A 17,347-nucleotide genomic window follows, 5' to 3' on the forward strand; every position below is an offset into this window, starting at 1 on the left:
TCCAGTATTTGATGTAACCTCGTCCCATGAAGGACTGACAGCCTCTTGTTGCTACGGCGATCCAGCAGTTGCGCGTCCCTGACAAAACAATTGTTTTGTAATACATGCCAACTCTGCGTTGCATCTCTCAAGTATTGTTACAAAGTAAAAACTAACATTCTATGTAGTCAAAATTACTGAAGGCTATTAAGTATGTTTTTGGACCTGTTAAGGCATCAGCCAAAAAAGACAAAAAGACAAACAGCAATCAAGAATCAATGAACTAAGTAATCTTTCTTTTAAGTGATAAACCAAAGAAATCTAGCATTGGCTTTGAGGTCTAATGAAAGTTGTCATGACGACATCCTCCAATGACTAAGTATGAATGATCTACAGATAGGAGATGCAAAATGTGCACATATGGTTTTGCAGACACAGCTATAGCCTTACTATCATTTGATAACAGGAATACATCCTAAATTAGTGCTTACTATAGCAAAGAACAAAAATCTGAGACATGAGACCACCCTAGAACATAATCAAGAAAAGAAAAAATCTATGTTGATGTACATGTATATTGATATGAACATCAACAACATTTTTTGGCATTTGAAATTGCCCTATACCATACAGTGCGGTCCCATTATAACAAAGTTTGTTACAATGGAGTAAAAATTCAGGTTCCCAATATTATCATCTACATATCTTTATATACTTGAATTGTTCACCTGTAATGAAAATTTGATAAAACAAAAGAAAAATGCTGATCTGGGCCCCATTTCATAGAAAATGTTAGGATACCAACTCTTGCTGGAATGACAACTTCCCATAGCAACAGCCAATCAGGAAGCTGAATACTTGTCTTTTCCATGGCAATTGCCATTCCAGCAAGAGTTGCTATCATGATTATTATTTTTTTTTTAATGAAATGGGGCCCTGGAGGACTTTGTAATGACAGGAGTCACCTGTATTATGATTTTTTGACACACATACTTCAACAATATTGATATCTACCTCAATTGAGATATGAGACCACCCTACAGCGAAATAGAATTTCTAAAACAAAAACAAAAAATATCGTATAATGTTATCAATATTAAAGGAAGTTGTTGTACAATACTCATCGTTTTAATTGGGTAGAGTCTGGCAGAGCATTTCTTATCCCATTAAGCGGAGTGCCTAATTAACTGGAAAGCATATTGATTCATTCATAATGCAGATACCACATACTAATCACACACCTCTCTGCATCAGACACACAGCATGGTATGTCACCTACAGCCACTGCTCATCTAAAGTCACACAACAGCCTTTAAGTTAGTATCTGCAGCATATTTTGCAAACAATCTGCATGCCCTGACGTCTTCATGCATGAATTACTTGTACATTACAGAAAACATAAGAAATCAGTTTCCAATCAGTACTGTGGACAACCAGTTAATAATGATATAACAATACATACCTTTCTCCTGGGCAACCGCGGCATGGCTGATTATATCTTGAAATTTGCTTCTTTCTTTGCAAATCTTCAATACTATTACATCCAACTGCAATTCATTGAATATTCCGTAAGAGGGATAATCACAGTTTAATGAAGAAAATTTGAAGTTTTGAGATGTTTCCACAGCACAATAATGACAATAGTTCTATAAGTAAGCAATCTTCAAGATATCAGCAAATGAAGACCTCAGTAAGAACAAAGAGAGCAGTTCCGTTGCAAAAGATGGGAAAGGAAGTTTAGATTTGGCACTGGGTTATTGAGAACTGGCCAATATCGGTTTTTTTTTGTAACAATGTGTTATTTTTGAGCTGTTGTTTTTTACGAGCGCAAATGACCATGAATGGATCCAAGAAGTGATCATTATACAGCCATCCTAAATCAGAGGGTATCCTTCTTTTAGCTCACAACAATAGTTCAAAAATAAATCAAGCACACACAGTCTCTGGAAGGCTGAACCTTTAGAAAATTGCCTGTTTCGGGAAAACTTCAGTCGCCCTATATATACAACGAAGTTCACATTACTCTATGACAGGATTTCCAGAGCACTTTCACACTTTCCCTACCTCTGGTGTAGAGCTGTCCCTAAACCAATTCTGTCCAGTCAAGTAGGATTGGGGTGGGGGGTGGGGGGGGGGGGGGAGGCTGAGAGGAGGGGGTATTATCATGTGGACACTGAGAAACACCTGTTCCAATGAGTAACTGGGAGGCAGAAAGGCACTCATAGTTAGGCCACTGGTTTTGCTTGATTTTGATACGGGGGGGGGGGGGGGGGGGGGTTAAGAGTATTAAGGACATGAAATGGACTTAATAATGGATTGATCAGAGTGATTCTCTTCTTTTGCTCCAGTGACACCCTTTATCCCTTTTATACTGAATTCTGAAATGCCTATAGACTTAATACGCAGGCCACCAGGTTCCAGGATGGAATGGGTTAACCTGCTATTACTTGGTTCATTATTTGTCATAAAGAGGAGTGGGGACAAGGGCAACAAAATCTTTGCTCTCTACACTGTAAATAAAATAATCTGAATTTTGTTTGATGATATTTCTTAAAAGAGAAAATCTGTTTTAAAAAAGTGAATGCTTTGATATACTGATTATGGTGAACAAGAATCATTGCTCCTAGGGTGCTTGGGAGAAATCTACATTATCATATTGCTAATTTTCAGTGTCTCTGTTCATGAGTGGTGCAATTTTAAACCATGATATATAGCTTGAACAAAATTAGATTACTCTTTGTTACAAAATCTAGTAGCATTAATTTTTTTTTTCTGTTGCAACAATCATTCTACTCTTTACTTGATATCAATGCCTGACTGGATTTTTTTTTTTTTTTTTGGGGGGGGGGGGGGTGTCTTCAATCTAGAGATATTTCACAATTACATAATTACGCATTTAATTTGTTTAAACACCTTAGGGAAATACATTGTTATCACAGATATTCCACAATATGACATGTACTAAAGTCGTTCAAACTCCTTAGTGAAATACATTGTTATCACCTGAACATTCTTTGCAAAGTTGTTGCTTTTTTAAGTTAGTGTGGCATACAGTGTACATGTATTTGATGCAAATTTGAGGCCACTGCCTGGGAAAATTCCACTGTATATCTTGAATGGATTAGTTTAAAAGTGTCTTCATCATTTGTGGAGGAGCACAGATAGTAGTAACAAGCTGTTCCATCCACCTGTTTGTATTTCATAAATTTTGATTTGTGGAATTAAGTTTGCACACATAATTGTTGCCATGCAATGCAAAAATCAGGGAAGCTCCTGCTTGGCTGTCAGGAACACCATCTGTTATAAAGATATGTGCCAAATCTGAGTGCTGGACTAGCAGTTAACCGGGTCTCTCGTATGAAGGATCACGAGAGATTCACACATTCATGTCAATAGATGGCACTATTCAAGGGTTGTCAGCTGCACACTTTGAGAATGTAACTCATGCAACCACTGGCGCAGGATTATATATCTCAAACTGAGTCAATCCTAGCAATGTTTTGTGCTATTTAATGGTAAAGTATTTATGCCAAAGAAAGAATATTTTTTTTCTCTATTGTTCCTGTTGGTGTAACTACAACAATTTGTAGTTTCACTGCAATTCTGCTCAGTATTTATTATTTGACTACTCACTCTACCTTCAATTCCTCATTTATCATATTTTATGTTTCTTTTTTTTTAATATCTTATGTCATTTCTTAATTACTATTATCATTATTATTACTATTATTTTCACTATTATTATTATTATCATAGAGTCAACTAAATTTCTTTTCATGCTACACTAATCACATCATCTGAAAAAAAAAATTGAGGTTGAAAAACTGTTCCAAAAGGTATCTTATTAATTTGTCATGACTGTAAAGAAGATAACTGAAATGCCATGTTTTTCGACATTCTAAGCCCTCTACAGGTAATATGTATCATCACAAATGTGTACCCTTTACTGCAAGTTTCTTGCTTGATCTTCACTGCACAAAGAGTGTGATTGGCCTTCAGATTGCTTTTTCACAGCATTCTGAACTGAAGCATTACAGATGTGTTTAAATTGATATTTACAAATACAATAATTTTTATTGATAATGTATGAACATTGAAATTAAGACTGAACATTTAATATTGAAAATAAAGAAAGCTCTGAGCACAATGATTCTGAATTTGCAATATCTGCAAAGTTGTGATGCCACCTCTAAATTTAATTCATTTCATAACAGTCCGTCCTCTTTGTCACACAAACCAATAAGCAGTGCAGACTAGCACATTGTATGAATCAATGTGATACAGTAGTGTATGTACAAACGACTACAGAGGGCTCACTAGCTAAACTATCGCAATATGCATTGAGTGAGAAGTCGATCTGTCCTGACAATCCAGCAAGTTTGCAGCACACTGAACTCGGTGCATACCACTGACAACTTCACTGTATTACAAGTCAATGACAGTTTTGAGTATACCCATTCTGCTACGGTTAAAGGGGATGGCTAGTAACCGATCAGTGGGAATCAGTAGGAATGCTGAGGGATGATTGTTCCAATCCTTGTGGGATTCATTTAAGAGTACATTATATATCTACTGTTGTGTGAAAATTATTTGCTTCAGAATGGTCTCATATTCAAGTAATGTGCAGATTAATGCCCCGTCACTGACCAGGCACGCTAACCTGGAAACATTAACAGAGACTCCAACTCTCCCGTTTTCGACGGGAGATCTCCCGCCGAAAACCCATTTTTGCACAATCTCCCGTTCTCCCGTTTGAGATTTGATTTCTCCCGCCCTGGCTCTGTGTCTCCCGGTGGAAAGGATTTCTTACTTATTTCTATTGTATGTTGAAAAAATAAGCCTTAGATAGCACCAGAGAACATCTAGAATCCTAGGAACTTCGCGCTTCGCACACATCAACTTGGAGTCTCCCGTTTGCTAGGGGTTTCGGGCGGAAGAATCTCTAGATCAGAAGGTGCTTGGGGTTGGAGTCTCTGCATTAAACTGCACATTACTTGAATATGAGACCATTCTGAAGCAAATAATTTTCACACAACAATAGATATATAATGTACTCTTAAATGAATCCCACAAGGATTGGAACAATCATCCTCCAGCATTCCCATTGATTCCCACTGATCAGTTACTAGCCATCCCCTTTAACCAGGCTCTGATTGACTGAAGAGTTGCAAAGAATGCTGGGATGAAATCATCAACTAAAACAATACCTAACAATATGCTCAGATCACTTGACAACTTACAACATTCATATCTATTACATTCTGTTTCATGTCACTTCATTTACAAGGTGTACATGGTTTTCAGCAGTGCATATAAATATTATTTCTTACAATTTAGATTACTTTTTTTTAGTTCCATTCTGTTCATTATCACATATCTTAAAATTAGTTGATCACCACTGTTGTGGGTTACTAAGCCAGAATGACTGATCTTCTATAGATCCCTGCCAAACATCTATAAATGTGAATTGAGAACAAAAATATAAGAGTAGCTCTCCTAGCACTAGCAAGTATGATATACAATATTCCTTCCAATATTAATTTGGCACTTTATAAGGAAATAGATTGCAATATCTGTTCCATTGTAGAATATGAATTATTCTTTAATTGCTGGTGGCATGGTGGGGGGGGGGGGGGCAGAGAGAATGAAGGGTTGAAGCGATAAAAATATTTTGTGTACCCACAAACACTGCAGTTGACCTAGATCGATTGCTCGCTTCCTACTTTGTCACGACAAGCGGATGACACCCCCTCGCAATGCGCAGATGGACAAGCTATTTACCACTTTGCATGCGATCACTACTATGCTACTGATAACGGAGTGCCATGCCACCACCACTGACAGCAGCATCTCCTGCACTCCAAAGATGATGAGACGAGATTAGGCCCACCCCAGGATGCGGTCCAGACGCGCCTTGAAGGTCAAAGAGGACCCGGGTCGGGCGAGCCGGAAGGGAGAGGGAGAAAGGTCAGTAATGATGGTTGAGACAGAGAAGGGAAGGAGAAAGAGAGAGTGTGTGTGTGTGTATGTGTGTGTGTGTGTGTGTGAGGGAGAGAGAGGAGAGCTAGGACCCCTCCTATGAAACTGGTATAGGCTTTCCTTCCCTTTTTTAACTTTTTATGCACCACGGTATAAACCCCCTGTGTGCCACATTATTCTGAGACTGCAATGTAGGCTTGCTTTGGGAAAACATTCTATTTTTCAGATCCATGTAACTTTTTATAGATTTTTGTTACGGTGGTCATGCAAGAAAGTGAAAATGTTGAGAAAATGCCAAGATTTGCTATGGTGTTAATTTCATGACAAATCTATGATTATCTTTCTGTCAAATGACCAGTAGCTAATATATTGTCCAGGCATGACTTCTGCACACAAGAACAGTAACAGATAACTTAGAATTTTGGAAGTAAATGCTAACTAATGTTAATGTGAGAACTTGAATCGAAGTGTATGGGCAAACAAGGATTAATCAACATCTTTACATCTTAGACATGAAATGCCTGACGTAATCCAACTGCCATACATCAGTGTTAGCACCAGCATATATGTTGATGTAAATAGTATGCTTTATATGCTCACGATATACAAACACACCAAACACATACTTTCTACCATGTATGTGATATAATTCCACAAACAATACATTCACTGAGTGGCTTTTGTGTTTTCTTTCTTTTCCTGGCATTGTGTTAAAACAATTGAATCAGCTAAGACTGACTTTGCTAGGTAGAGATGTTGGAAAATTTGCGACCTACAAGAATTACAAATGGGCCTCTCATGTACATGTACTTCTCATTCTCCCCTCTCATTTTGACAATTTCATTCTTGGCAGAGTCTATGTCTAAACGTGAGTAATGCTGTTAAACAATGATCGGATGCAATAGAAGAGAGAGGGGCGTGAGAATCACACACCCCCTTTCATCGAGATTGGTTCATTTCTCATGGGAGTGGCCATTCTTATTACTAAACTGGGTCCAATCACTTTAGAAACATGGTTTTTGTAGCTACAGAGAAATTATATGTGTGGATTGTTATGTCTTTTTAAAGCAAATCGTTGTCTTTTGATGAATGAAAACACTCTGCAGGTGCATTAAGGAAGAATTTGCACAAGAAAAAAATCTTGGCTTCACATAAAATGTATAAATGAAGAGCAAAACCATACAAGAAAATTGTGTGATATTGGACAAACATTTGTTATGAGTGAATAAGCTAATGTTTGATTCACAATTTCTGCCAATATTTGATCATTCTGTCATGCTAAATTGAGCTAAGCCTGATGAATGTGTAGGTCTCAAGAATTTAGAACCCTCAAACATATACTGGTAGGATCATATTAGGTTAAGGATCTGCAATGACAGTTTTACCACCTCTAATCAGAAAAAGTCTGTAGATCAATGATTTTTGACTTGAAATAAAGTGGTGAATGGATTTGATTACAGCTAGAAAAAGTTAAAGGTAAAGCAGGCTATTAAGGGGAATCCTTTTGTAACACAAGGAATACCTGCCATATGAAGTACTGTGAAACAGAGATACAGAATATATATTGGAAAGGGAAAAAATTAGCAGAAAACTATACATGACAAGATTTATATTCAGAATAAAAACCCAAAACCAAACGATGACAGGCATCAAGTGTACGCCCCTGTTGCTGACAAGGCTTGAACCCTAGTCTAAGTTCATGTTTCCTGAATCAGGAATTCATGTGCTTAAATTTTTGGCCACATGATTTTATCAAAAACCTGATTGTGGCTTACTGACCTTAAGAAGCTATGCCTTCGTTCTCTCTCTTTCTCTCTCTCTACCTACCTCTTACTCTTTCTTCTCTTTCAATCTCCATATGTTTCTCTCCCCCCCTTTTTTTGGTAACAGAATGCCCACCCACACGAAGTTTGCTGTAACCAATATCTCTCATTCTTATAATCCCGAAGTAATCTTTGGCTTTACTCAATGGCTTCACCCACAGATTATCCGTCTGCCAGTGTGGGTTACAGCGCCAAGAACCTGCGACACTTCATCCCCAGCTCACGTAAGCCAGTGGTCGGGAGACAACCTCAGTGTGAGATATATCATTCATCAGCATGACGTTACTCCTCAAAGAAGTAGCGCACATCTCAGCAAATATGTGAGATATGCCACATCCTTCTTGCTGCTGCAACGTGTTAACAGTATCCGTTTTGTCCAGTATTTTACAGTTGCATCGAACATATCAGCTATCATGAACACAATGTTTCTAATGGATGTTGAAAAGAGCCAAATGAAAACCAAGCTATTCTACTTGACTTGAGACTGGAGTGTCAAGTTTCTCATATCAAATTATACGTATCATATTCTCAGTGAGAAACTTTCATGCATTTTGCACAATGCAATTTCAATGCAAAGCAATAAGCATCCACATATTCTACTTTACTCCTTACATCTAAAATCATACTGTTGTTACTAAGTGTAAAAGCTGTTATTTTCGTGTACTGGCATTTTTGCGAATGAGGATGTCACTTACATTTTCATAGAGATTTTGACAATGAGGCTATCATGGTATACACCACTTTACTGTACATGACAATATTTTTGTGTGGTGTTAGATATGCTGCCCAACAGTGATTTGCAAACTTTGCAAAAATTGAACCCTTCCAAAGATTACAGCTTTTACAGTATGTGCTAAAAGTCAACATTTTTCGCATGGAAATTTCACCTTATTACAGGACTAAATATGAACAATTTTAACAAACTTGAACACTTCTTTTTTAATGTCATTTTTATGGCTTTTTGATGTGACTGTGAAGCCCCTCTGAATGGAATAATCCTTATCAAAATTTTCTGAAAAATATTCTTACACCAGCTAATGAGAACCTGCAAAAAACAAAAACTGAAAATGTCACGCAGGTCTGAAGAGGTAATTACAACAGATTTACACACAAGACTAAGTTAAATACCCCTTTGAGATTTTGGCTAATAAGCACATCAACATGAAATTTAAGATGCTATAACTGGGTAAAGGTAATAAAGTAAAACAATGCCTGCAAAGACATTCTTGCAAACTCTTACATGCTTACTCTAGCAAAGATAAAACATTTAATTCACTTTACAGGGATTTGATTCCCCCCCCCCCCCCCCCACACACACACACAAAGGCAGAGTAGTGCTGTAAATCATGAACTCTGATCCTGCAATGGCTTAATCTGTGTTTCAAACTCTCTTTTTTATCCTATTCTTTTTCTTTTCTTTTCTTTTCTCTGCAGCCTTTTGAGCTCTTCCCAACCTAACTTAACCCACCATATCAGATGTTGACAGCATTGTAACAATTTGATACAGGGGCTTAACTCTGCAGGCAGTGACGGAAATTGCAGAATTACAGAAATTGGCAACAATCTCAGACTTGTTGGGGGTAAGCGCAATTGCACCATGAACAGTTGAGCAAAGAATTGCTATTTATAAACCTTTTGGAGAGATACAGTCAGATGCAATTGTCTGCAATATGTGATATGTAACTTCTGATGACCGTCACATATACGCCCTTGCTATAACAATCACAACTCTACAGATCCTACCGTTTGGTAGGTTCTTAAGGGGAAAAAATCTGCTGTAAGAATCAGAAATTTATAGATCTCCCTGTAGGTTCTCAAAGAAACATGATAAGATAATGAATTACATTTTGTCTATCATTACTGACAATGTCAATGACTGTCTCCAATGTTACAATGCACTACTATCATTACTTTTAAGATTACAACCAATGGCAAGAATAAAGACAAAAATATCAACGATAGCAACTTGAATTATTCCCGGTGCTACTAGCATTTGTAATGTCAGCTTCACAAATTGAATTATCAACTAGTGAATAATTTAACTCATTCAATTAATTGAATAATTCAACTACTGAAGCTTATATTACATACTGATGATGTTGGTAATGATAGTTTTATCATTAATACCATCAGTTATCATTATTGTTTTGCTAATAGCTATTGTTGTTGTATTACTCATTCATGATTGTATACAATGCCCCTGACAATGAATAGTGTGCAATTAGAAATATACATTTATAGTAATGGGTTGCCCAACTGTGAAATGACACATAGTTCTTGGCTCATAAAGCACCCGATCTATATACTTGAGCCTGCACTGTTGCTAATATTCTGCGAACCAATTTCTAACACTAAGGATCTAGGATTAACCCCCACAGCCCCAAGTTATCAGCATACTATTGACAGTGGTATATCATAATTAGTAATAGCAGAGTTAATGGCCAGATGCCAGCTGACAGGTTTGTAGGAAAAATTCTCTCAACACTTGATTTTCTCCCACACCCATTCCTGGTTCTCCTTTTGCCAAAGGATGTAGAGATGCATTATGGGTAAGAGGTCACGTGGCTGGAAGGATGTTCTTGCGATAGTGGCTTCGAAACTGCCAGTTGACACTTTCATACAAAATAGGCATACTCAAGCAAAATGAAGTACAGTGTATATCCTTTATCACACACATACAAATACACAAACACATATTACAAATACACACATGCAGCAGTGCACACACACACACACACACACACACACACACACATGATATAAATTTATAAGATAATGATAATAATATAATGATAATGATATAAAAATACACTATGTATCTTTCTTTTGTCTATCCTTTGTATTTGTCTAATTACTTGGAATGCAAATCCAGTAGCAGGTGTATCTTCTATGATCAAATCTTCTTCAGATTATTCTCTGATTACTACATAGTAATTTTAAGTGCTGATCATAAAGAGAACATGTCACTTTGTGAAGGTAAACATATACAGAGTCACACAAATAAATATAAGACAAACAATAAGATGGTTATTTCTCACAGTAATATTATGTCAAATGGACCAGGTCTTTTGAACCATTCTTTGACAAAAAGAATAAAATTAAAGACAAGTATATTTTTAAAAGAGAAGGCATAATCACATTTTTAGTATTTTGTCGATGAGTATTGAAAAGTCAGATTACTACCCATGTATGACACTTGCTTGTAAATTACGGCAAATTCTCTTTGAAATTAGGAACTTGTAAAGCAAGTAATGTGATGTCGCATTGCCATGATAATTTTTCTACTTACTCTTGAAAGTATATCAACAGAATACAGTAAGAACACATGTCCTAGCACAACTTAATGTAATAGCAACAAGGTACATAACTGAGAAGCTGTCATTCAAGACAAGATCAAGAATCTTAATTTGCAGGCAGAGCAATTATTCACAAGATTAACGGACAAAAGGAGAATGTAATTTAATATCACACTTCCAACTTTACCTTCTATAAAGCAATGTTCATGGTTTACAAGCAGAGCGAGTATGGGGGCCATGACAGGAGCATGTCTTAAAAGGGGCAATGAAGCATCCATTCTGACCAGCCAATTGAAAAAGAAAAAAAAAAAGGGAAAAATGCATGATCTCGCAAAAAGCTATTTGAAAAAAATGGAGCGCGGCTATTCTACAGATGAACGCAATTTTCTAGCCTACAACAGCAGCTGTATGGTATTTGGCATTTTGTCTTTTTCATTCCTTTTCTTTCTTTTTTTTGTGACTGATGATGAAGTCATTCCCAAGATAGCCGGAGTCAAGATTACCTGGGGACCGAGGCACTGTATGGTAGCATTAAACTCGTCCTCCGTCGATGACAGAGGATCAAAGTGAGGAACAACCTCGTACTGTACCTGGTAGAAGGGACGGGAGGGGGAGGGGTGTGTCCCAGAACAGAGTACCATTCAAGCATCAATTATGATGTTATGTAACATAGCAAAACAGACAGATTACTAAAACCTTTAACAGCATATTGCATCATAAGTGGGACAGAAATGGATAAAAACAATCACTTTACCACAGCATCATGACTCATTTTCTTCATAGTGACTGTAACATAAAAACCATCACTTTCATACACATTGACACCATATTGGCACTTCATTAGTTGCCATGCAGTTAACAGTTAATAACATGGTGCCCACACCAATCTTCAATAGCTTATCATACTTGTTTTTGTCACATTTAAGCACCATGTACACAGTTAAAAATGAACATATCTTTTAAAAAATTTACACTGGTCCTTTTCTTTTTCTTTTCTTTTTTTTTCTACAAGTATACTGGTGCCACAATAATGTAGCTGCAGCACAATACGTAATTAACAAACACTAGACCTAGGCTTTTTCTGCTTTGTATCAATTGCACACAGATTTGGAAAATTCTGCTAGCAATTTTATGAAGTCATAAAATATAGTGGATCATGAAAGCAAAAGAATGGAAATCAATGTAAACTATAAGCTTAATATGTTATATCCAGATATGTGCTGGAGAAAAAAAAATTCATATTTGTTTGAAATGTTCACATGTTCGACTTTATGAAAAATGAGGGTGAACAAAAATGAATCACAATTCTAACACAAAAGATCATTTTTGTAGCTTGGCTGATTTGGATATGGCAATTCTAACTTCGTTATAACTTCGTTATAACTTCGTTATCAGTTATCAAGCATAACAGTTTGTTTGCTCTGTCTGAAATGTACTATGTTTTGGTCTACTTTATGAAAAAAATGTTTTAAAGCAGTGCAATAAATGTTTGGGCAATATATTTGCAAAGCATGTGCATTTAGATGGGAACACATTTTATTGTTGATGTAAATAAGTTGCACACCGAAAACTGCATTTTTTTTTTCTACATTTGAAAGTAAAAAAATAATACTAAAATCTGGACTGACAGACTGAACAGTATCAAATGAATTGAGAATGCTGTCATTTTCATTCAAGACCTGTGGGCATGACTGTACTGCATGGATTAAAACAAGATCAGCATCACATTTCATTTTCTAGCTCAGGTTTCTCTTCTTGCGAGAGCGAGTTGGTTAGACTTTGAAAAGTAACACCAAAAGCTTAGATCTTTCGAGGTTGCACGGATTACTCGTCTACTGTCCTGTTTCAAATATGAGATCATCTTTAAAGGTACTCAGCCATAGCCTTATTACAATCATCATTTAAAGGTCCTGTTTACCTTTGGGAACAGTGATTTTTAAAAAAATTCAAGATATGACATTTAATGCATATGTGTAGGTCTGTTGCACCACAAAACATCCAATCATATAACATTTTTGCGATAAAGCCTAAAATATAAGAAGATATCTGTATTTCTCTCAATAAACCGTAACTGTAGACGGTTTAATCCAGAAACATTTTATAATTATATACAATACTTAACATTGATTTTACCGATTCAAATTTTTACAGTGGTTGTTTCTATCCCTAACTCACATTTTAGAACTATATCAAAGCACTAATGCTGGGTTTTTGTTTCATCTGCAAATGGTAAATTATGCCTTTAATATTTCACTGCACTGAATGGAAGAAAATATTGAACTGAACAAAATACTGATATATGAAAATGAAATACTATAAAGTTAATTAGGGTTCAATTCTTGCTCCAGTCAAAAATGTTCTTGAAAATTGATCAGGAACACCCAAATTCTCTCATTAATGTCTTTGAAAGATTTGACATTTCATTTGTAAAAGAGGGTTTATATCTGGTTGATTTTAAATTTCACTTTTATTTGGTTAGTAATCTTAACAATGCTGTCTTCCCTCACAACACTAACCTACAGACTAAAATGCAAGACCGTTTAAAATTTGCCAGAAAGGGTACGTTACAATTTCATCAGGAAAGGGGGGATCTTAAAATCATATTCAACCCCAAGTATTTAATGCAATTTGAGAAAAATAAGCCTGAGAGTATGGGGAATCTATCCTATCTGCATAATGGCACAAATCACCATTATTAATCAAGTCTCTGCCACATGCAGTCACATGAAACTATGTATTCATATTGAACAATATTTAATATTCATTTTTCACACTGATCTATTGATACACCTCCACTAAACTATCTCCTCAAATACATGTAAGTTACCACAAAAAAGGACATTCATATTCCAATCTCATTATGAACAATGCAATGTAATGCTACACTTTGATGCCTTTACCTTTAAATGTGTAAAGTGAGTATTTGATTAGATGGGTGGGTAGCTCAACATATCATATGTGACTCTGCACCTCAAAACAAACAAAAAGTCGCCAGACATGAATTTTTAGTTAAGACCATATTCTGAAAGAACAGACTTTAAGCTTTAAAATGATGTATAACTCAAATCAAATGGACTCTCCTAACCTATCTAAATATTGGAAAGAAAGCACAAACTCAGGAAATGTGTGAACTGAGAAAAGAGGCTCTGAAGTACAGTGTCTATTCAAGCGCTTAATCTTTACCAAACCGTGCTGGCTGTGCGATGAATGGGACAAAAAACAGGAAGTAAAACACCAGAGTACCAACAATGAAGGGATTACCAGATTAAACTGAAATTAGGCATGCCTCATTAACACATTCTGTCCATAATTAATGCCAACTTTCAAATCAGTAGCACTATCCTTTCAAAAGTTATTAGAGTTGAAAGTGAAGAGTGAGAACACGGTTTTTCAGAAATGAAAAAGGGATTCTAAAGACACACCTAATCACGCTATTCTACCAAAAATGTTCGAGATAAACTGCTGAAAACACACACTTTCCTGCCCGTTTTATGATATCAAATTTTAGCATAATGTAAAAGAAGACCCGCTCTTTCAGAAAATATGAAAAAGTCAAGTTCGGCTAGGTTGACCCATTTCACTTATTTTCAGTCCTCACGCAAAATCAGTGTGTGCGACTTTATGTTCGTTTTGAGGTGCACGGTCACATATCATCATCTAATCTTCTCAGGGTGCAGAATACCTTGCACATGACTCATTACACGGATGGGCATAGGATATTGTATGAACATGGGATATTGTATGAACATATTCCCAAACATTACTTCAAACCGTGTCTCATATTCCATAACTGTGCTTTATCCGAGGCAAGTTTTTGGCTCTGTTCTCAAAACTGGTTTGACAAACATAGCAATGATCTAGTCATATGTAAACTTACATGAGTAGATATCTTTTGACAATTGAGCTGATATGAAGAGTTTGTAATTACCTCTGGTCCAAGGCAACCAAGAGCAGAGTTGAAATCATCGTCACCCATCGAGATGTCAAAGGTCGGAGCTGGAATGTAGTCATCCTGGAAGATGTCCAGGACCACGGATTCATCAAGCTGGGCGGACATCTTTATTTGAGGATGCGGAGGGAGTGAGAGAGATGGGGAAAAGAAAAGGAATTCTTTAAACAAAAATATCACTCAATATGAAATACAATATGAAAAAACTCAATACGAAATACTATATGAATTAAATGTATTACAAGAATCACAATCACAGAAACGAGAAACAAACATTATCCCTTTAAGGAGAAAAGTTTGTGATTTCCAACTTCAGCGATGATGGGCACTGCATTTCTGTACACAAGAGGCAATATATTTATTAGTTTTTAGCTTTGAAAATGTTCTGTTTTCTTTACTGATGCTCATATCTTTTTTAAATTGTTCCCCCTCCCACACACACACAAATGCACACAAACTCTGACTTTCAGAACTATCCACTGATTTGTATCCAGCATGTAGAACTTCCATCTCAGACATATCTTCTTCACCTAGCACTTACAGTGTATACAACCAAAAAATGTGGCATTCTGTCGAGTATGTGCGTCAGTAGGACCGACGTGTTGTAAAGCGCCTGCTTTAGCAGCTGTTGTAGAACTCTGCAGAACTCTGCGTCTACACAGTTGTGATCTGCTTTGATATAATTTTTCACTGAGGATACTGTTGCTTGTTTCTTCCCTTTCTTCTTCTCGGGCGCCAGGAGTAGGGTTGTTATAAGAGCACAATGCAGCAAACAAAACTCTTCAGTATATCCCTGTAGACAGTTGGTCATCTGTTTTGGGGAAATCCACAGACTGCAAACTTCTCAGTATTGTTCCATTAAAGACACCGGTGAAGATTTGGTTGATTGTTTATCCTTAAAATCTGCGTAACAAAGAATGGCAGCTATACAGCAAAACTGCCATAAAAATACAAGTGCAGCCCAAGCAGAGAGTAAGACATCCAACAAATCAAGAAATTATATATGGTACAAAGCATCCTCAACACAGCTGTCTCCTTGGATAAGACTATTTACACACAATATACAAATTGATGGCACTATGTACAGACATGTTGAACACAATGTAGGCAAATTGGTTCTTTCACATGCTTTACCCCATAGCTTTAACTCAATATTCAGAAACGTATATCATGATATCAATTTCAAAATAAGCTGTACCTGATTGGACGCTGAAGAAAAACGTGCTGCGGGGTTTGCACCTCTAGATTTTGACGGCTTTGTGAAGTAAACATGATCTCTTTCGTTCAGAATGAGTAATGCCACATGAAACTGCAATATGCACGCCACAGAGGCACTGGAGAAATATGACACCCTCCTGCCCAATGAGCTAATTAAGTTGTCAAAGTCTTAAAGCTAGAAGCTCTTCCCTACAGGCCCTTTCATTCTCATAACACTTTCTTGGTTGATTACATAAATTGCTGTTACTGTAAAAGTGGTCATTTTATTCGTTGTGGAAATTTTCATGCATTTCCATGATTAAAATCTACCACAAAAATAAAAGCACACAAATCTTTTGCTTGCTATTATTGTAGAAATAGCGCACGGTATGGAGTGCGATAATGTAAGTGCAGTGAACGCGAGGTTTCTTTAGATAGGTGCCGCCTCTGCGTATGAGCCGCTAGGCGAGTAGGCAGTGCGCACCATCTAAAGATACTGAGTGTCCACTGCACTTACATTGTCGCACAACAGAACAAGTGCGCTATTTCTTTTATGAAATAGTGAGTTTTGATGAATAACCCCCCCAAAAAAATAAAATAGAAACGGCATTATACACGATGGATGATAGACAAATTTCAACGCGATAACGCCAGTAACAGCAGTCTAAAGGCCGCCTCACAATGTGCGATTCTTGCGATATGATGGGATGTAGCATCGCAAGTGTTCAGTCACGTTAGATCAAATACACGATACAAACTCAACGGGATATCTCGAGTGTGGTATATCATTTTTTTTTTTTGCGTGACATCTGCACTCCCGTGCAGTGCGTGAAAAAAGTTGAATGCCACGTGACACGTTTTGACCAATTACCATGCTTATAATCATATAGCTATTTTATAAGTAGCACTATTCTATGTTTTGAATCAGCGGAATTGAAAACACACAAAATTTATCTTACCCGGCTGAGCTTGAAAAATCCCTCATCCGAAAATATCTTTTACATCATAGCACACGCTAAATTTCAAATGATATATTAGTCTCAATAATAAATGATTTCTGTGTTCCATTTCCTTGTTTTCATTTGCTCTCACTCATAGTGAGTGAACTTTATTGTTTTTCTGCT

The 17,347-nt window shown here is 36.6% G+C and overlaps 1 protein-coding gene across 1 annotated transcript in view; it reads right to left on the bottom strand.

Annotated features, from left to right (window-relative positions):
* Positions 1-17,347, bottom strand: part of LOC139716615 (uncharacterized) — a 192,753-nt gene that overhangs the window by 137,872 nt on the left and 37,534 nt on the right. The window contains exon 2 of the mRNA XM_071628142.1: positions 15,006-15,134. Coding sequence (XP_071484243.1) covers positions 15,006-15,134 — 129 coding nt within the window. The remainder of the gene's footprint in view (positions 1-15,005; positions 15,135-17,347) is intronic.

Source organism: Diadema antillarum, unplaced genomic scaffold (assembly GCF_040938485.1).
Source record: "Diadema antillarum isolate AM-2024a unplaced genomic scaffold, OU_Dant_1.0 scf00000068, whole genome shotgun sequence".
Taxonomy (NCBI): Eukaryota; Metazoa; Echinodermata; class Echinoidea; order Diadematoida; family Diadematidae; genus Diadema; species Diadema antillarum.